Genomic DNA, 21,926 nt, shown 5'->3' on the forward strand with positions numbered 1-21,926 from the left:
TTGATTACAAAGATTTAAGTCCTTGAATCGTTTATCAGAAGTCACTGACCGTCAGCAGGAAGTGTGTCATCAGAGAGAATGCAGGTGCATCGTGGAAATGCTGGTGGAGGGTTATTTTTCGTACAAGGCTCCTTAGAAGTTGTAGAGAACTGACAGGCGAAGTTAGACAGCCCTGTTGTTGCCACAGTCACATGTATCTGGATGATTAAGTTGATCTGGAAAAGGAAAGATTATGAATAAAAAAGACTGATCGTTACAAGTTAATGCAGTCATAAGTGTGTTGTGACTCACCTCTCCAGTCGGGTTCTTTATGAGTTTGTGGGAAACAATCTTCTGTTGAGATTCATCTGGGATGGACAACCAGTTTGAATCTGGACATTCATCTTCAAACATGCAGCTGGTAAATACAAAAAGATGTCACAGCCGAGTTTAACATTGTCTGACCGTATCAGCTACAGATTGAGTGTCCCGGACCTTCGTTTAGAGTCACACCAGACACAGTATGGATCCTGTGCAGACCAGCACTTCTCCCAACTTGTGTACGTGCTGCACTTGGACACAGATACACGCTTGATCTGGAACAAAACACAAACATTTAGCAACAGTTCATAGTCGGTCACAGCTATGTAACATTAAGACGATAGTAACATCACTACCTGGTTTCTAAATGGCACATACACGTGTTTATGATCCACTGGGTCCAGATGTATTTTGGGAAACACTTTGCGGTCATCACTGGCCCTGTACAGCACCTCAGGACAGGCGGGGTGATAGTTCCTGTCCACAACAAGCTGACAACAAGAACACATGTCATTACAGTATGTATCTGGGGTTGGTCAGGGATCATACTCTTATAGATGGGTAGAACTTAAACCCCCTCTTGGATCTCCATAAATGAGAGACAGAAATTGTCGGTGGGCCTACTTGTAACCTTCCCTTTAGGGTGTTCAGGAATTAGAGTTGTATTGTGTTGATAGACTGTAGATGTCGTCACTGATGAGTCCAAAGACAGTTCACAGTATTCAGTCTTTTTGAAACCTATTGGTGGGGTGCTGGAAGGTGAACTGCCTGGGTATTCTACTGCTTTAATGGGGGACTTTACCACTTTTACAGGTGATGGCAGTGAATCCTGGAGGGATGTGATTCAAGGGAAGGCACAATCTGAGGCGAACAAAAGATGTCTTTTATTGTGGTAGTTACAATTTATCAATATCAAGCACCATGAGACAGCACTTTTGGTGTTCAGCTAATACCAGGCACCCGAGGTTGCTGGTCAGTGATTGATTTTGTAATTGTATCGCCAGATCTGCGAGTATATGTGCTGGACAATGAAGTGAAAACAATAAGCTAAGCTCTCATCTGATGTCAGCTGTCTATTACTGAATCTTACAGACACTGATAGCATAAAGAAGAGTTCAAACAAACCAAAGCCCCATCGCTATTGGACATGGCTAAAATCCTGTCACCAAGCTAGCTCAAGCTGAAGTTGTTCTGGGGGGACTTGTGCTCGCTCCTTTCGCTTGACACTAGGGGTGTAACAATATATCGTGCCACGAAATTTCGCGATACAAAAACATCGCGATACGTGTCGTGGATGTGACAAACTGTAGTGTGATATTGGGTTATTAATATTAATATATTGTGTTTACTAGTAACGCGCATCCTATTGGTGCAGTAGGATCATGTGACTACCGCGCCTCGACCACGCAGACCAAAATCTTAGTACGCTCAGAAGAAACTAGTACCGTTTTGCGGTCCTGATCACTGGACTCTTGCGGGGTTTTGAGCTCCGAACTTTTACTTCTTCGGTGAGCATGAATCAATCTTTTTTATGATGTAAAGATTGTATCGTCCCCAAAGGTGTGAGGATGAAACAATAACTGGGTTCACCTTACGGCCTCAGGCTGGAGCATATGGAGCTCTTAGCTCTGGCAGAAGATAAATAACAGTCATGGTGCATTTTGAGTTTTGGACTTTTCATAGTTTATTTATTTACTTTTATTTATTTATTTATTTATTTAATTTTAGTTGTTAAATTTCTGGAAAAGAAAAAAGTCAAGTCATACATGAGAGAAACTATTCAGTTTGTGGCAAAATATCTTTACTTGTATGAAACTGAAGATGCATAATGCAAACCTGACATTTACTTTTAGTTCAGTTTGTGGAAAATGGTTGGCCTGGCTTTCTCTTTAAAACTTAAACAGTTATAAAGCATTACAAACTGTAACAATAGGGCAAACGCACAGCATTATTTTGTATTTTGTATCTTTCAAATAAAAGACAATTTTTTTCCAGTCATATGTTCCTCATTCAAGGTTGTTAAAAAAATACTGCTATAATATCGTATCGTTATAGTTACAATATCGTGTATCGTATCGTGAGATTAGTGTATCGTTACACCCCTACTTGACACACGCTCCCGATCTTGAATCTAGAATCGATTGCTCTTCCTTGGGTTAAATATTTTAACGTTGGAAAACATTCAGATACATAATTTCAATGCATAAATATGAAGTGCTAGAAATTCAAACACTTTTTTCATTCAAAATCCGATGATGATGACAGATTTACTTCCATACATGAAGTCATAAACATTTCTGGTATGTGGTGAACCCATAGTGTGTGGTGAAGGCAGATTGAACCCTTGTCATTTTGCTTATAACCTTTATAGACAACAGTGTTGGGCAAGTTACATCCAAAATATAATACATTATATATTACTAGTTACTGTCATTTGAAAGTAATTAGTTACATTACAATATTACTATATCTGAATTGTAATGCGTTACACTACTTGTGTATTACTTTTGAGTTACTATCAACAAAATAGCAAAAAAAGATAAATCTTGTCCCACTGGCAGATTTTTCTACTTATTTCAAGTGAAAATTTACTTGAAACAGGTGAAAATTGTCAAATAAGTTATTTTTCTGGTGATGACTCTAAATGTTGAAATAGCAGTAAAACCACATTCATTGATGAAATGACATAAGGGATGGAAAGGGGGGATGGCCGTTTTACAGGGGGGATGATTTGGACCGTTTTTATTTCAGGGGGGATGATTTGGACCGTTTTTATTTCAGGGATGATTTGGACCGTTTTTATTTCAGGGGGGATGATTTGGACCGTTTTTATTTCAGGGGGGATGATTTGGACCGTTTTTATTTCAGGGGGGATGATTTGGACCGTTTTTATTTCAGGGGGGGGATGATTTGGACCGTTTTTATGTCAGGGGGGATGATTTGGACTGTTTTTATTTCAGGGGGGGATGATTTGGACCGTTTTTATTTCAGGGGGGATGATTTGGACCGTTTTTATTTCAGGGATGATTTGGACCGTTTTTATTTCAGGGGGGATGATTTGGACCGTTTTTATTTCAGGATGATTTGGACCGTTTTTATTTCAGGGGGGATGATTTGGACTGTTTTTATTTCAGGGGGGATGATTTGGACCGTTTTTATTTCAGGGGGGGGGTGATTTGGACCGTTTTAATTTCAGGGGGGGTGCCATCACATCACCCCTCATCCCCCCTCAACTCGAATACTGCTCACACGGAACTCAGAACTTCTTCATAAATAACTCCCAGAGAGAAAAAAAACACCAGCAAGCTAACAAACAAACCAATAAAGCTCTCAGAGTTAACAAAACGAACCAGCAATCAACAACTCGCAGCTGTTTTAACCTCTCCTCCTGATGGGCTGCAGGTGTGGTTTAAGGCTGATTTATGGTTCCGCGTTACACCAACGCAGGCCATACGCCGTGGGTTACGCGAACTACTGCGTACCCTACGGCGAAAGCTCTGTGTCGATTTAACGCGGAACCATAAATCCGCTCTCACAGCGCGACTGACTGTGAGCCCGGCTCGTGCTCCTCGCCGCGCGCAGCTCCTCGCCGACTCATATATATTTAATAAATGTATAAAGCCCATATATTAATAAAGCCTCACTTGGCCGAGCCCTAACGCTGGGGCCATGGTAGATTTAAGTTACACGTGGACACGCCGCACTGTTGACTTTTCCCTGCCGGCTCTGCTCACTGAACAGTCCCCACACAAACAGCTACGTTCCGCCGCGCCGCGTTCCCAACGCTTTTTTCTGTTGTCGGGATGTCTCGCGGACGCGGTGTTGGTGAATTCTTTAAAAAACAACAGCTAAACGGGTTAAAATGCGTTGTAACGCGCGCTACTTAGATTGTAACGAGTAAAATATTACCGAAAATTTATTAGTAATGCGTTATATTACTGCGTTACAGCAAATAGTAATACATTACTGTAATTGCGTTACTTTTGTAACGCGTTACCCCCAACACTGATAGACAAAACCTTTGACACAGTCAGGGGGTCGAGTGCTTTCTGTTAGCTCCAGGTGAGGTGGTCCTGTTGACCTGAACGGAACCAGCCTTGATCCACAACCTTAATCCTTTAGTGTTGTGTGCTTCTAACAGAGATGCTACTTCACCTTCGACATCGGTCAGGCTTCAAACCACCACAGGAAAAAAGTCAACTTGAAACACAGCTGCCATTTCTATTTTATGACACTTCTTGTTCCTGTGTAGCACACTACATCAGTATCAGGATGTGATGCAGCTAGGTTTGTGTTGCTCATCATGTAAATGGTTTCTTCAGCTTAAAAACTCTTAATAAATGTTATTGTATAATTATTTCCACATTCAACAATTGAACCTCATTTTTTCTTCCACATCTATATCAGCTACTTGGATTGTAGCTATTTTAACAGTTTTGCCAAATTTCTGTTTCAGAGGAACTTGCTGGTCTTAAGGAGAAACACACATGAAGGTTAAATCGATCTGTTGTGTCCAACAGACTGTTTCCAGTCTTCTGTTCCACGTGATTAAATCTTTAAGAATCTGCTAGTTGTTGACCACTTTATTTTCTAAATGGTTTGAACAACATGTAAAGGGATCATGTGGTAGAGAAGTGGCTGATGAAATACTGAAAACAAATTACAATCAACTGGCCATCATCTATCAAGAATAAAGCAAGACATTTTGCTTCATTTATCACTTTCTGAAATAAATTATGTTCTAAACTGAAAAGTACATCTTCGTCTGGATTTACCAGTGGAAAAAAAATACTCTGTAAATTTTGTTTGGTACAAGAAAAAAAACAATTTAAATAGAAACAAAAAAAATCTTTCCTTACCGTGACTATGAACAATAATCTACAGATACAACTTTGTTAAAGTAAAAAAACAGCTTGATTCCTGATGTTGCTTCTTTCTACAAAGCATTAGTCTGAGTATTTTCTATACCTCTTCCGGTAACACTTTATAATAACTATCCATTATAACTAGTTAATAGATCATTAGTAAACAGTTAATTAATAAGCTATTAATGAGTTGTGAAGTATTTGTTAACAGTCTGTTAATGATTCATAATGGTGCTTATAGATAGTTAATAGGTCATTAATAAACTGATAGTTAATGAGTTCTAAATGACTTGCTAAATAACAGTTAACAGTTTGATAAGGATTTATAACTGCCTTATAGATAGTCAATAGATAACTTACAAGCTGTTAGTTAACAAGTTATGAATGACTTGTTAATTGTATGTTAATGATTTATACCTATATCTTATAAATTAGTAATAGATCATGAGTAAATCACTTACTAATGACTTGTTAGGTATCAGTTAATGACTTGTTAGGTATCAGTTAATGACTTGTTAAGAATCAGTTAATAGTTTATATACGTTATTGGGACGTTATTCTAAAGTTGCAACTATTTATTAATTGTTAGTAAATGAGGAATAGTTGCAACTTTAGAATAACGTCCCAATAACACACATAACCTAATAACTAATACTTAACTAATATATTAACTCACACTTTACAGATCAGTTCTTAATAGTTTGTTAACCATCTACCAATATCAGTGAAACTTTGTAGAACAGCAAGTGGATGGAACTATAATTTGATGTGATATTTAAAGTATCACATTTTTGTACCTTAACCTTGTTTAACCCATAGGCTTTTCTGTGTACTGTATTTTACCAAAGAAACACCACGGATGAAATGTTGAACATTGAACATCCTCTGTTATTTCCACACACGTCACTCAGCTTCCCGAGTCTCTGGACTAGCTCCGGCCAATTTACATGTTTGAATTGTATTATAGGTCGGGGGTGACGAGGGGGAAACAAGCCAATCATAATTGTCTCATGGGCTGGGGGAGGAGCCACCCGGCCTCCTCCATCATATTGGCTGGTTGTCACCTTGTCAATCACCCCGCATCACACTGTACTTTGATGAGTGACAACCGGTGACAACCTAGAGAGGACACGCCCAGACACGCCTTCACTCGCTCAGCAAGCTCACTGGATGGGCAACTAGCATTAGGCAGCTGTACCGTGAACAGGATGAATACACGGTCTAGTAAAATGTCCGACAGCAGTGTTCCCAGTAGCGATGCGCAAAATACCGAGATAAATCCAGGTACTGTCGGGAGAAAGGGAAAGAAGTCAACAGCGGGTACTTCGAGTAAAAAGAAAACTACTCTTGTGGACCCTGCTGCGCACGTGGACAGCAGTTCGGTTGTAGCTCGGGTCTGGTTCACTTAGTATAGAGGGTCCAAGTTGTGCTAAGACATGTTCATATTAGTAGATTTATTTTGTTTTTATGTTGTTTTTATGTCTTGCACAAAAAGTGTCCAAACCTTGTATACTGCTGTTCTGCCATGTGATGGCTCAGTATGTGTCAATAAATAAAACACAATGTTCAAAATTTCATCCGTGGTGTTTCTTTGGTAAAATACAGTACACAGAAAAGCCTATGGGTTAAACAAGGTTAAGGTACAAAAATTTGATACTTTAAATATCACATCAAATTATGGTTCCATCCACTTGCTGTTCTACAAAGTTTCACTGGTATTGGTAGATGGTTAACAAACTATTAAGAACTGATCTGTAAAGTGTGAGTTAATATATTAGTTAAGTATTAGTTATTAGGTTATGTGTGTTATTGGGACGTTATTCTAAAGTTGCAACTATTCCTCATTTACTAACAATTAATAAATGAGGAATAGTTGCAACTTTAGAATAACGTCCCAATAACGTATATAAACTATTAACTGATTCTTAACAAGTTATTAACTGATACCTAACAAGTCATTAGTAAGTGATTTACTCATGATCTATTACTAATTTATAAGATATAGGTATAAATCATTAACATACAGTTAACAAGTCATTCATAACTCGTTAACTAACAGCTTGTAAGTTATCTATTGACTATCTATAAGGCAGTTATAAATCCTTATCAAACTGTTAACTGTTATTTAGCAAGTCATTTAGAACTCATTAACTATCAGTTTATTAATAACCTATTAACTATCTATAAGCACCATTATGAATCATTAACAGACTGTTATACTTCACAACTCATTAATAGCTTATTAATTAACTGTTTACTAATTATCTATTAACTAGTTATAACGGATAGTTATTATAAAGTGTTACCCTTCTTCCTACTTAAGACGGTAGTTACTTTTATTTTACAAACCTTGATGAGCTGTCCATCTCCTGTTCCAATGAAGAAAACCATCCAGGCCTTCTGCCTCACTGCCGCCACAGAGGTCATAAAGGTCTGCTTGAAGAGCACCGTCTTCGGTCTCAGGGTCTTAAGTTGTGACTTAGAAATAGAAACACAATGATTATCAGGTGTGAAATATATGGATGTGACAAAGATTAAAATAATCCACCATTAATCAAGGTTACATTAATTACACAGTTGCAGTGACACAGAAGTGGATCAAGTGTATTTCAAGTCTCTAGCCTGCAATGGATAGTTTATATTTCTGGTTTCTATGTGAAGCACAGAGAAGGAAATATGATTGGTAAAGTAAGAAAGTCAAAATAAATAAGTTAAAAACTCAAAGATAAAACAGATATTTTAGTTTATTTAGTAACAAAATTAGTTAAATTCCTGTCGGTTATTCTAAACAGATATTTATTCAAAACTCTTCCTCCATTCACTTCTTAAACTGTGCACATGAAAAACTCATCAGGTTTGAGAGACAATGTGGACACCGGTCTTTGGTCTTTTAAATTAAAATTGTGGAAATATCCAATTAATACCTTACTGAAAAGTATATTTTATATCATCTAAGTAAAATCCATCCATCCATCCATCCATTTTCCGCTGCTTATCCAGAACCGGGTCGCGGGGGCAGCAGCCTCAGCAGGGATGCCCAGACTTCCTTCACCCCAGACACTTCCTCCAGCTCTTCCGAGGGGAGTCCGAGACGTTCCCAGGCCAGCCGAGAGACATAGTCTCTCCAGCGTGTCCTGAGTCTTGCCCGGGGTCTCCTCCCGGTGGGACATGCCTGGAACACCTCCCTAGGGAGGAGGGACATGCCTGGAACACCTCCCTAGGGAGGCGTCCAGGAGGATCCGGTACAGATGCCCAAGCCACCTCAGCTGACTCCTCTCAATGTGAAGGAGCAGCGGCTCGACTCCGAGCTCCTCCCGGGTGACCGAACTCCTCACCCTATCTCTAAGGGAGCGTCCAGCCACCCTGCGGAGGAAAGTCATCTCGGCCGCTTGTATCCGGGATCTTGTCCTTTCGGTCACTACCCAAAGTTCATGACCATAGGTGAGGGTAGGGGCGTAGATTGACCGGTAAATCGAGAGCTTCGCCTTTCGTCTCAGCTCCTTCTTCACCAGGACGGTCTGGTACACCTACCGCATAACCGATCCGTCTGTCAATCTCACGCTCCATCGTTCCCTCACTTGTGAACAAGACCCCGAGACATTTGAACTCCTCCACCTGAGGCAGGACTTCTCCACCCACCCGGAGAAGGCACGCCACCCTTTCCCGGTGGAGAACCATGGCCTCGGTTTTGGAGGTGCTGATTCTCTCCCCTCCGAGTTGCACTCGGCCTCAAACCGCTCCAGCACATGCTGAAGGTCCCGGTCTGATGAAGCCAACAGGACAACATCATCCGCAAAAAGCAGAGATGAAATCCTGTGGTTCCCAAACTGGATTAAATTAAATTAAATTAAATTCAATTCAATTCAATTCAATTCAATTCAATTCAATTTTATTTGTTTAGCGTCTAATACAACAGATGTTGTCTCTAGACGCTTTCCGGACGCTTACCCAGAACATGACCCCCGAGCAATTATTACATAAACAATGGCAGGTAAAAACTCCCCTAGTGGGAGAAAAGCCTTAAGCCAAACAGTGGCAAGGAAAAACTCCCCTTTAGGAGGGAAGAAACCTGGACCAGGACCTGGATCATAAGGGGGGACCCTCCTGCCGAAGGCCAGGCTGGGGGGGTCGGGGACATCAGCAGCACACAGCAGGCATGTGGAAGCAGCAGCGGGATGACCAGGGGGGGGGGCAGCCCTTAATAGAGGGTCCCGGACTGCCCTTAATAGAGGGTCCCGGACTCCATACTCACTGAGCACCCCCCACAGAATGGCACGAGGGACACGGTCAAATGCGCTCTCCAGATCCACAAAGCACATGTAGACTGGTTGGGCAAATTCCCATGAACCCTCGAGCACCCTGCGGAGGATGTACAGCTGGTCCAGTGTTCTGCGACCGGGACGAAAACCGCATTGTTCCTCCTGAATCCGAGGTTCAACTATCGGCCATATTCTCCTCTCCAGTACCCTGGCGTAGACTTTCCCAGGGAGGCTGAGAAGTGTGATCCCCCTATAGTTGCTCTCCGGTACACTCTCCGGTTTTTTAAAAGAGGGACCACCACCCCGGTTTGCCACTCCAGCGGGACTGTCCCTTCCTCCATGCAATGTCGCAGAGGCGTGTCAACCAAGACAGCCCTAAGACATCCAGAGACTTGAGGTACTCAGGACGAATCTCATCCACCCCCGGTGCCCGGCCACTGAGGAGCTTACGAACTACCTCAGTGACCTCGGCTTGGGTGATGGACGAGCACGTCCCCGAGTCCTCACCCTCTGCTTCCTCAGTGGAAGTTATTTCAGTCGGGTTGAGGAGATCCTCAAAGTATTCCTTACACCGTCCGACGATGTCCCCAGTTGAGGTCAACAGCTCCCCACCCACACCATAAACGGTGCCTGCAGAGTACTGTTTCCCCCTTCTGAGGCGCCGAACGAATGTCTTCTTCCATGGCATCACCGAACTCCTCCCAGACCCGAGTTTTTGCCTCCAGGACTGCCCGAGCTGCGGCTCGCTTGGCCTGCCGTTACCTATCTACTGCGTCAGGAGTCCCACAGGCCAACATGGCCCGCTAGGACTCCTTCTTCAGTCTGACGGCATCCTGTACTTCCGGTGTCCACCACCGGGTTCTAGGATTGCCGCCACGACAGGCACCGGAGACCTTGCGACCACAACTTCAAGCCGTCGCATCTAAGTAAAATATGATATAAATTCAACCTATTCTCTCAGTTTATGTGCAATTTAGATTAAGGTGAGGTTTCAAGCTTTTTGCATATTTATTACATTACCGAGGTGATCTATTAATGCAACTGATAATTAAAAGGTATGATTAAATTGTCTCAGGTTTTTACATTATTTTCTTTATATAATTAAAACTGAAAACTCATGAATGCTGTAATTCTAGATTTTTAACTTTATTAATTCTGTAAATTAATAGAGGACAATGTCTCACTTCCAACTTCGACCTGCATCAACAAATAAAGAAGACTCTGTTTTTAAAAACATCCTAACAAGCTTATACATGTCCATTTAGCAAGAGATACCCAGCCTCACCACTTTGTGCTCCTTGGTGGTGAAGTGTGGATTTGTGTTGGTCGCGATGCTTAGATCAGGACTGATGTCAAACACCACCAGCTCCGTGTTGGCTTGTCCTCCGTCCACACTGAACACACCGCTCCAAAGCACCGGCTGTCCATCAGAGATGACCGAGGAGGCCAGCAGTCTGCTGCCTTCACCTCCATCAGAGACACTGAGATAAACGCCCCGCAGAGACTTCAAAGTGTCCACTTTACTTGTTTGACTCACAAACCAACTGAGATGGACCTTGTTGTTCTGATCGCTTGAACGCACGTTGGAGAGCAGATACACTGTTGAGTTGATCTGAAATCCGTCCACAAACTCCACAATTCCTTCACTTTTGATCACAGCATATTCAGAGCCACCCTGTAAAGAAAATATGCCTCCATCCTGTCTGTCAATCACGTTGTGAAGGTTGATGGTCTCGATGTTGGAGCTGCACTTGATCTCCTTAGACTCATCTTTACGTTTCTCAATGGCCGTCAGAATATAAGTTTCTGTCAGACCTGAGTTTTTCTTCACATCCACCAGAAGGCTGATGGACGCGTTGCTGCGCTTCAGGGGTCCCATCTGGATGTTTTCACTGTAAACAAGGTTAGAAATATTCTTCAGGTCCAGAACCTCACAGTAACCGCAACTGTTGTTAGGGGCACCGCAGGTGACCAGCGTGTCATTCTTAACAAATGGTAATAAGAGGTTAATGCTCAAGTTTGCATTCAATGCATTCGTGTCAGAAACCCGGTGAAACTCCTTTTCGCCCTGCTGGTCTCCGTCCTTCAGAGTCCCTCTCTGGATCAGACTGCGGACCAGCCTCAGGTCGTGGCTCAGCTGGTACAGCTTCTCGTCTGTAGAGATGTAAACCGTGTTGGTGGCCACAGCCAAGTGGCGGATTTCTCCTTCAAAAGTGAAACCTTCATCTTCCTCCAGACATTGAGCCGTTTCAACCCAAAGAAAAGCCATCAGACCGAGAAGCAGGATCATCTTGTAGCTTCGAGTCTGGTGTTTCTGCAACCCATTCATCCAACCACGTTCTGCATGACACTCTGCTGCTGGGCAAAGTGTCTGTGTAAAAGTGTCTGCGTAAAAGCGCAGTGATCCGCTGAAAGGAGAAGTGCAGAAAGTGGGAGGAGAGCGGAACTGCTACATTTGTGATAATTCATGGTTGTGAGTGACATGACCAAACAAAGTGTATGAGGTCCAAGGAGAAACCTTGATACAGAAGCAGACTGGCTCATTGTATTGGTACATTAGTGGCTCACTCACAAGAGTGGCAATCCGTGCACTTTCTGTGTGGGCTGCAGAAATACATCTCTTAACTGGAACACACTGGCCACTATCAGCTGATAAATTACAGCTAATTATATAAACACAGGAATACAGTGCAGTAAATACTTCAAAAAAATATTCTATACTACTTACATTGTAAAGATTTGCAACATTTTTACCTGTACATTTGTCGTTTCTATAAAAGTGAGCCAACATTATATTACGACATTTGTCCCACATTAAAAGCCAACAATGGGTTATAGTATAACTGCTTTTAATGTGTTCACGGTGATGATATATCCTCTCGAGGATGATCATAAATCCATTGGCTTTTTCATAAACAATACAGAAGTGTCTGTGACTTAGACCAAAGGTGACATCTAGTGTAAATTGTGGAAAGTTCTTTCTTAAGATTCCACGTATTAAATGTCACTGATCATACTATTCTTGCGCTTCAAAAAAATACTGCATAATAGTATATTTTAAAGTGATTACTAAATATTATCTGGCAGGCGCTGCTGGTTTCAATTTTTATGTTTTATTTCCTTTTTTGATACAAAATAACTATATTTCTTCAATAAACATTATAATGGCACTTAAATATACCTGGGAGGGTTATATACAAAATCTTGAACCAGATAGGGTTCTTTTTTTTTTTTTTTTACTTTTGTAGGTGCACTTACACAGTGACAGGTGGATTCTTCTTTTATTGCGCTTTTACTGCTATTCTATAAAAACTGCATCTGAAAAATGTGGTCTTATTCATTTATTCATATTGAATTTGAATTTGTTCAGGGTTTATGGAGCAATAACAGAATGGACAACTTACTTGATTTTCCATTCTTTATCTTTCTAAACCTTTATAGTTATTGTTTCCGCCTGTCGCCTTTTATCTTTGTTATTACTTCCCACTGAGTAACGCACCTCTATTTCCACACAAAGAGAGAAAAAGTGACAGCTATTTTGTAACTTTATCATTTAAGTTATGGATTAAAGTTGGGTGGTGGCGCGCTGCTGAGTTGCTATGGTAACGATGGTATCATCATCATCATCATCATCATCATCATCATCATCATCATCATCATCATCATCATCATCATCATCATCATCATCATCATCACCACCATCATCATCATCATCATCATCATCATCATTATTATCATTATAATAATCAATATCGTTGTTGTCAATGTCGATGTCGTTATGGTGGTTGGTAATTTCTAAACCTGTGTTTCATTCACGAAAATCTACAATAAAGAAGAACAAATGCGTGCATTGATAGCAGATTCATGCAAAAGTATTTATGTGTAAAATTTACATAAAAACTACGTTACCATGGTTCATTGGCCAATGTCAAAAACATACTGTAATGTATACAGATAAGCCCTTACCCTGCTGAACTATTGAACCTTTTTTTAAATTGTTTGAAATGTTCATATTCATGGGTTTGAAATGACTACCTAATAAATTCAAATAACATAATTAAATATAAATAACAAAATGCTGCCTTGGCCCTTCTGCGGCCACCTAGGTCTGCAATGTTTCAAGTGTTTTAATCTTTTGTTATAGTTTAAGTTTCTCCTCTTTTGTTCTTTTTATAAATGGAGTATGATATGACTTTACCTCATAGTGCTGTCTTACCTGTTTCCCATTGCAGTGTGGATAATGACCCTGGGGAATCATTTATTTCTAGGAAGGACACTCAATCTTTTTCAAAATAATCAGTACACTCAGGATCTTTAAGAAGAGATGTGTTAAAGTGCCATCTAGTGGTATTATTATGTAAGCCTGACTCCAAATGAATGTAACTGGAGCATGGTCACTAACTATGATAGAACAAATGTTTTAATCTGAGATCTCTGACATAATTGAATTCGTCAGAAAAATAATGATTGTGATTTACTTATGGGAAAAATGTACTTTCTGACTGTTGGATGTTGTACACGCGAACAATCGGCAAGAGCAAAATCATTTCATGAGCTGTTTTATTGTATCTGTGGATCGCCAACTATGTTCAATGCTCGTATTCCTGGATCTGTACATTGATGGGTTTGAAACAACCTGATCTCAAAAAAATCTGTGAAATGCCCACGACCTCTTACCACTATTTTCCTTGGTACCAACACGGAAAGTGATATAATTCCGTGTGAACACCACGGATACCATGCAAAGTCAATGGGATCCGTTGTCGTGATATATACACGGAATAGGACATTATTATTATGTATATATTATTCTTTTTTATAGTGGCTAAATTATGAGTTTTTGTCGCGCAAGGTACTGTTTATTACTGTCAGTTTGTAAAAGCATGTTTTTAACGCTGTTTTAGCAGTGTTTTATTGAGGTTTTAATGGGAGCACTACGGATATTGTACAATGCGAATCAATGGGATCCGTGGTCGTGCGATATACACGGATTATGACATTATTATTATTTATATATTATTCTTTATTATAGTGGCTAAATTATGAGTTTTTGTCGCGCAAGGTAGTGTTTGTTACTGTCAGTTTGTAAAAGCATGTTTTTAACGTTGTTTTAACAGTGTTTAAATGGTGTTTTGATGATTTTTAACAGTATTTTGACGGCGAGTTTGACGGCGAGTATTTAACTAGTATTTAACGTAAATTTGAGTATTTAACCATGTTGTTTGCTGCCGCCATGACGACGGAGGTGGCGTAAGTGATGGGAAATTATTATTTTTAGCAAAAACCACAAGCGTTTCCTACTTCTAACCAATCATAAGTTGTGCATTAACCTAACCAAACCTTAGCCAGAGTGTCGTCCAGCCACAAAATATCATTTTTAATTGCTTTTGAACCAGGAAGTGGAGAAGCGATATTTAAATTAATTGTTTTAACCATTCTCCCATTCTGTCAAACACAGGGAATTCCCTGGGCATCCCCTCTACGTCATAGAGTTATCAGACATGCAAAGCTCATTTAGATTACTCTGATGATTACCTGTGTTCTTCTGTAGGACGTGTATTGTGCCTCTGTAAAATAGAGGTTTCCTCTTCCTTCCTTTTTCATCGTACTGCGCAGCCCCATAACACCTAAGAGACATTGCAGAATTAAATTACATATTCTGTCCCACCCATAAAATTTCCAATAATCCTTGCACAAAACACATCCATCCATCCATCCATCCATCCATCCATCCATCCATCCATCCATCCATCCATCCATCCATCCATCCATCCATCCATCCATCCATCCATCCATCCATGGCTGGAAAGCTTTCTTTTTTTTGGTCATATAACTAAGTCTGTCCTTAACAGTAACATAACACTCCAAAGCTCACATGAAAAAAGCAAACATTAGCACTGATTTGATCCATAATTAGAGAAACTCTTCATTTCTCTCAGAAGGGACAATAATGATCTCTAGTGATATCAAATGCATTTGTTTAATTTAGTTAACTTGTTTTAATAGTATTTATACATTATCCAGACTAAACTGACATTTTTTTAATTTTATTTTAACCAGAAAGTATATCAGCGTTGTGATGGCTGGACCATCAACCTGGACTCGATCACCAACATTAACATGAGCTCAGCTGTTTTTAAAGGCTTTCTATGAAATGTTATTAAACAACATTCATTTGGTCCTGAGTATTTGTCACATCTATGCTACGATCTACAATCAAAAGTAAAGTATCCATTCTATGCTGGTTCTTTCATTTCAACGCTGTCACCATTATCACTATTATTTAAATGATGACGAGCAATTTTCTAAACTCATGAGGGTTTGGTCTGTTGTTTTAATGGTTTGATTGATTGAATGCATCCAGATTCTGAGCAAAAATAGTAATAATAAAAAAATACTGATATTGGTAAAAAGAAGAGAAAAAAGTATGAAAAACATGGATCAAAAGTTGAGCACTTTAGATTTCAATCAGTGCTTAAATAAATATATGTAAATATAATATGTCTGAACTTAAGTTTAAATGTAACTTTCTTTACTTAATGGTTTATGTAATTGATAAACTTTAATTGTTGAACACTTTTTCAGGTACCTGAGTAAATGTAATAGTGTTGCACTTAAGAATAGCGCACAACTAATAAAACCTCACAGAATGTGTGTGTGTGTGTGTGTGTGTGTGTGTGTGTGTGTGTGTGTGTGTGTGTGTGTGTGTGTGTGTGTGTGTGTGTGTGTGTGTGTGTGTGTGTGTGCGCGTGTGTGTGTGAGGGAGAGAGTTCCTGTTTCCACCATTGTAGAACCACTGGAATAGAAAGGGTGGACCCCATAAATGAGCAAAAAACTGGTGGGCCCCCTGAGGGGCAAATACAAGAATATGTGTGTGCGCGCGCGCGTGTGTGTGTGTGTGTGTGTGTGTGTGTGTGTGTGTGTGTGTGTGTGTGTGAGAGAGAAAGAGTTCTGTTTCCAGAGAGGATCTTTGCTGGACAGCTCCACTGGCTCAGGCTGCTGCACACCTGGAGCTGACCATCTCGTCAAGGAGGCCGGTGTTATAAGGAGCCGAGGAACATCTACTCCTCACTGGATGATTGCCACTTTCTCCCTGAAGCTCTTGTGCGCCTCTTGATTTCTGAACTGCCAAGCACAGCCTCAGTCCTCAGCTTCGCCAGCCTGCACTGCTCTCCAGTGTCAAGCTTTCGCTGGAGGTGGACCTTTATTCTTCTCTGGACCTTCGCTCTCTCTCTGGGGCCCCAGTATTCACCATGGACCAAGGATCCATCCTGCTTCACACCAGGACCTGTTGCTGCTCCCATCCCGCTCCTGATCCTGATCACTGCAGGTAGATTCCCCAGTGACTTTGATTTTTGTTTACACTGACAATAAAAAACTTACCTTTACCTTGTCTGTGTGATTCCGCATGTGGGCCAGGAAACTGCCACCCATCAAAGGATTTGATCATTTATTGTTTTTTCTCAAATATATGACAGAAAATTATAGAGCATCAATTTTTTTTTTATCCTCAATTTGTCCTTCAATTCTGGAGTGAAATCAATTCAATTCAATACATTTGTAATGCAAAGATGATTTACAAGTTCACCTACACATTTCCTGTTTCTATAAAACTAAGCCTATATACTATATATCATAAAACAGACCCTACATTAGGAGCAAACACTAGGTTATAGTATTATGGGGATATGTTCACAGTGATGTACCGTGTCAAGGCTGATCATAAATCTGTTTACCTTTCCAGAAACGTTATGACACAAAAATGTAAAGTAGAGAAAAGATGACACCCAGTGTCCACTCTGGGAAGTTCTTTCTCAGGATAGTGGGGATCAAATGTCACTGATCAAAGTAATGTTCAAGAGAAGGCAATTATTGATCCACAATATGTTTTAAAGTGACAACCAAACATTATCTGGTAAACACAAACGTGTTTTGTGTCATAGCAGCAGATATCTGACTCTAGATCTGAAGATTTACTGCTACCTACTTCGCACTAGATGTAGTTCTTATAATTCAGCTAACATGGTAAATAATGATTACAATCTAATAATTTAAGCTACAGTTTGCAGGGTTAAAGGCATTGTTGTTGTTGTTGTTGTTGTTGTATTATGTTCATTATGTCTTCAGATAGATATCCTAAGGTTTCTTTTTTCCAGACAAAGTTCCGACTTCTTAGCTTCCGTCTGACAGTTTCGGCGGTTCTCCCGCCTTCCTCAGAGTGTCACGTGATGGGAAGTGACAACGTCCTTATCAGCTGTTTTTACTATGAGGGCGTGGCCGACCTGCCAGGTTTGACAGGTCGGCCACGCCCCCCGCTGTCCTCCCTCCAAGATGCTGGTCCATGTGAGAGAGCATGTACGCTCCCTCATCCCTGTTCATCGTTTGTTGTCCTTGTTTCCTTATTTCTATGGCCTCCAAAATCCAGCGCTGGTGTCTTTTGTCCTCAGTGCGGATGACTCTGGCTTTGTCCCAGTTCATAATATGCTTTTCCCTTTTACAATGGTCTGTTATGGCTGACTTGTGGGTCTCTTGTAATGCCTTCTCTTTTATTGCTCTTGTTTGAATTTTTTCCGTGTCCTTCTCGCATTCCTTTTTATGTTCTTTTCTCCTCGTGTTGAAGCTTCTTCCCGTTTTTCCGATGTAAGTTTTATTACATGATTGACAGGGGATTTCATATATTACGTTGCATTTTTTTGTTGTCATCTATTTTGTCCTTTGGGGGCATTAACAGCTGTCTGAGTTTTGTGTGTGGTTTGACCAGTGTATTGATGTTATATTTTCGCATGGCTCTCTGTATTTCTTCCGTGACTCCTCTGATATACGGTAGTCACCAGAGCCGGATTAACGCAAAGGCAAACTAGGCATGTGCCTAGGGCCCAATTGACAGGGGGGGGCCCAGACAGAGGGACAAAAAAAAAAAAATTTTTTTTTTTTTTTTTTTTTTTTTGTCTGCACAAATATTAATGGTTGATACCATGTCGATAAAAACCTAAGGCATATATATATGTGCATTATTACTATATTTAGTATACATACATATATATATATACGCATACATACGCACAGGGCCGCCGCAAGGGATGTGCGAACCGTGCGACCGCACGGGGCCTCGCGCCCCACGGGACGGGGCCCCAAGGGGCCTCGCGCTATGGGTGTTTTTTTTTTTCCTCAATTTTTATTTTGTTTATTTTTTTTCTTCCTTTTTTCCCTTATAAATATCAACAGTCACGTTCCATTACAGACCTAAATGTGTACTAGTCTGTGCATATCAATAAATATATGTGCAATGATGCGTGTGTCTGTCTGTCCGGACACAAGGTGCTCTGATCCAGACGGGTGGAGGTGGAACAAACTGTCACACAATGTCGAGAAAACGAGACAGATTCAGGAAATTTCCATCAGGGGATGAAAAAAGAAAAAAACGAAAGAAAATGGAAGAGTTTAATGCCTCTCTGAAAGGCTCGTTTGATAAATTTGTTACAAAAGTCACCGATCCGCCCGGGTCTCAAGCAACCGTGGGGCCCCGCGTCGAGGCAAGCCCAGATGATGATAAGGCAGGGGAAGGTATTCAGTATTTTGCTAATTGGAGAGTTAAAATTGCGCATATAGACACCCGATCCGACCCGAAAAAACTAAAAATTTTGCGCGCGTGAGCGTAGCGAGCGCGCGAGGGCCACCCCGGCCATTTCACACAGGGCCTCGGAAATCTCCCAGACGGCTCTGCATACGCATACACATACATACATATACACATACAGACATACATACTACAGCACACTTTGTCTTACTGCAAATTTTGTTGGTCTTTGTAGATTTGACTTCTTATTTAACTATTCAATTTAATCAAAACATTTAATTAAGATTTTCTGCAAAATGCTCACAATCGATAAGATAAGGATAATTTAATAGCATTTAATAGAGCGTTGTAATAACGTATAAATAATAAAAATCTAAAAATAGTCTGATAGACTGTTTAATATACAACACATGACTTATTTTGGAATACAAAGAACCAACTTTACTATGACTATGCTATGTAAATTGTGAATTAAGTTTTATTAGTAACTTTGGTAATTTTAAGATTTCAATTCATAAATAACATCGATGGAGGGGGGCCCAAAAATCACAGTCTTGCTAGTGTAGTCCATTTATTTAATCCGGCTCTGAGAGTCACCGTTCCTCTGTCCTCAGTCTTGTTGGTGGGTTTGTTCCTCTTTTTTGGTTCAGTTTCTTTCCTCCAGGAAGAAAGAAACAGAACCAAAAACGGAACCAAAAAAGGAACCAAAAAAGAAGAACAAACCCACCAACAAGACTGAGAACAGAGGATTAATATTTAAACAGACAAAGTAAAATGTTGCAGCTGATCCCGTAGCAGGGGATGGTTGCAACAGTACACAATGACAACCATGATTAAAATATGATAAAAATCAGTCTTTCACATCATTGTGCTGTTTCCTTTTATTTTTTTAACAGACTGGGTCTACGGGCTGTATAAACAGGGGTGCACACAAGCCAGGACTCGAGGGTTAGTCTACTGCATGTTTTAGATGTTTCTCCATCTTCAACACACCTGATTCTAATCACTGGTCATCATCAACATGTCATCAAGGTTTACACAACTCTGTTGGTGACACAGCCTTGTCTATCAGGGTTGTGTTGAGGCAGGGAAACATCTAAAACCTGCAGTAGACTGGCCCTCGAGTACCGGCTTGTGTGCACCCCTGTGTATAAACATGAAAAATCATAAAAAGAAGAAAACGCTGTTCAAGTAACACATGAACAAGTAGCCTAAAAACCACAAACAGCCATCAGCAATGAAATGTACATTTTAATCAAACAATGAACTGTTCTTTGAAGGCTGACTGCAAAGTGTGCCGGTAGGTTACACCAGTGTCTCCCAACCTGGGGTCCGGGGGCGCAAAACTTTGTCTGCTTTGAAATTATGCAGTTGTAAAAATTATATTTGCGAATGAGTCATTCATAAGACATTGTTAGGACTAATTTATGAATGTCTTGAATATTTTTTGTGTTTTTTATACACTGGTGACAAACCCAGGAAATTATTTCATTCCTTATTATTATATCATTACTCAACATTTAATCTACTCCGACAGGTTGTTAAAGGAAAAATGTAAAAGAATGTTTGTCTCATATTAAAAGAGACATTTTTCAGAAATATTTTTATGTCCTTTTGTGCGTATTTTATACATTGTCATATGTATACAGAGTAAACCAAAGAGAAATGTATAAAAAAAAACATAATTAATGTAAATTTTTTCAATTAAAGACTATTTTGGTGCTAGTACGTATCGGGGGGGCCTAGCTGGTCTTAGACACAAGTAGGGGGGCTCAAAGGAAAAAAGGTTGGGAACCACTGGGTTACACCAATGAGTCAGTATTTGTGTGTGTGTATACAACCATACTGTAACACTGTAACATCACCAAACATGGTTGATGTAAACAAAACTGTACAAAAATATGTAACTGTCAAATTTAAAGTATTTAAGTACAAAAATGAAATTAGCTTGACATCAGAAGATATGCAGGTTAAAAAATATCCAATAATAATTACAGGTAATCAAGCTGGAGAAGATAAACATTCAAACTCTTAACAGTGCAGGAAGTGTTTGCAAGAGGCTGTAAAAGCCTAATTTCATAGGGGGAAAAAGAGGAAACTTATTTTCAGAAAGTATCATATGTAGATGGAGACTCCGGTGATGACGTCATCTGACTGCGGCGTTTCATTTTCCTCCAACAGAGGAACAGAACTGTAACACAAACACAACAGTTTCTGACTTGAAAGACCAAATATGTCGATTTTCTTTCCAAGAAAAGGTTTTCATTCTTTCACTACTTAAATAAATTCATTCACAAACTCTGAAGTAAATACAACCATAAATGGGAAAAAGGTTTAGACAATAGAAGATAAAAACAAGATATATTTAAAAAATGTTCCCATTAACTTCACTTCATTTTTCAATAAACATTAATAGTTTTTTGAATTTCATGCCTGCAACACATTAAAAAAGAGAAGTTTTCATTTAGTGCAGTCCAGTCAAATATAACTCAGCTACAAACAGCTCAGGTCAGTGGAACTGGATTCCAATTCCAATTCAATGTATCTATATATCTTATTTTCAAGATACATTGACAAATATTTAGAAGTTCCTGAGTTTTTAGGGAAACGGGTTACAAAAATGATCAGAGAAGATGGAAATATGAGGGAAAACTGTTAGTTGTGTACTTTATACCATATGTAAGGACATGACCAAGGGTATGAAGAAAATAAGGAGTAAGCTCACGCAACTTTTGAGAGAAGCCAAAAGTCTAACATTAAAACAAAAAAACAAAAAATTAGGTAACCATTTTAGCATCTTCATGAATGTTAAACACTCCTAGTACAATGGCTATTTAAAAGTAAGAAAAAATCTGAAGGGGAACTCAAAGTCAGGACTTGGTGGATGATTCGCATCAGCAAAGAGTCCCTGTGGTTCGGGACTGT

At 39.9% G+C, this 21,926-nt stretch overlaps 1 protein-coding gene across 1 annotated transcript in view; it reads right to left on the reverse strand.

Annotated features, from left to right (window-relative positions):
* Positions 1-11,828, reverse strand: part of plxnc1 (plexin C1) — a 44,028-nt gene extending 32,200 nt beyond the window's left edge. Inside the window, exons 1-6 of the mRNA XM_061714708.1 lie at positions 10,710-11,828; positions 7,515-7,643; positions 657-791; positions 475-575; positions 292-397; positions 50-215 (exon numbers count right to left, since the gene is read on the reverse strand). Of these exons, the coding sequence (XP_061570692.1) occupies positions 50-215; positions 292-397; positions 475-575; positions 657-791; positions 7,515-7,643; positions 10,710-11,753 (1,681 nt within the window). The 5' untranslated portion in view covers positions 11,754-11,828. The remainder of the gene's footprint in view (positions 1-49; positions 216-291; positions 398-474; positions 576-656; positions 792-7,514; positions 7,644-10,709) is intronic.
* Between the last annotated feature and the right edge of the window lie 10,098 nt (positions 11,829-21,926).

The sequence above is a fragment of the Cololabis saira genome, chromosome 23 (assembly GCF_033807715.1).
Source record: "Cololabis saira isolate AMF1-May2022 chromosome 23, fColSai1.1, whole genome shotgun sequence".
Classification (NCBI taxonomy): domain Eukaryota; kingdom Metazoa; phylum Chordata; class Actinopteri; order Beloniformes; family Belonidae; genus Cololabis; species Cololabis saira.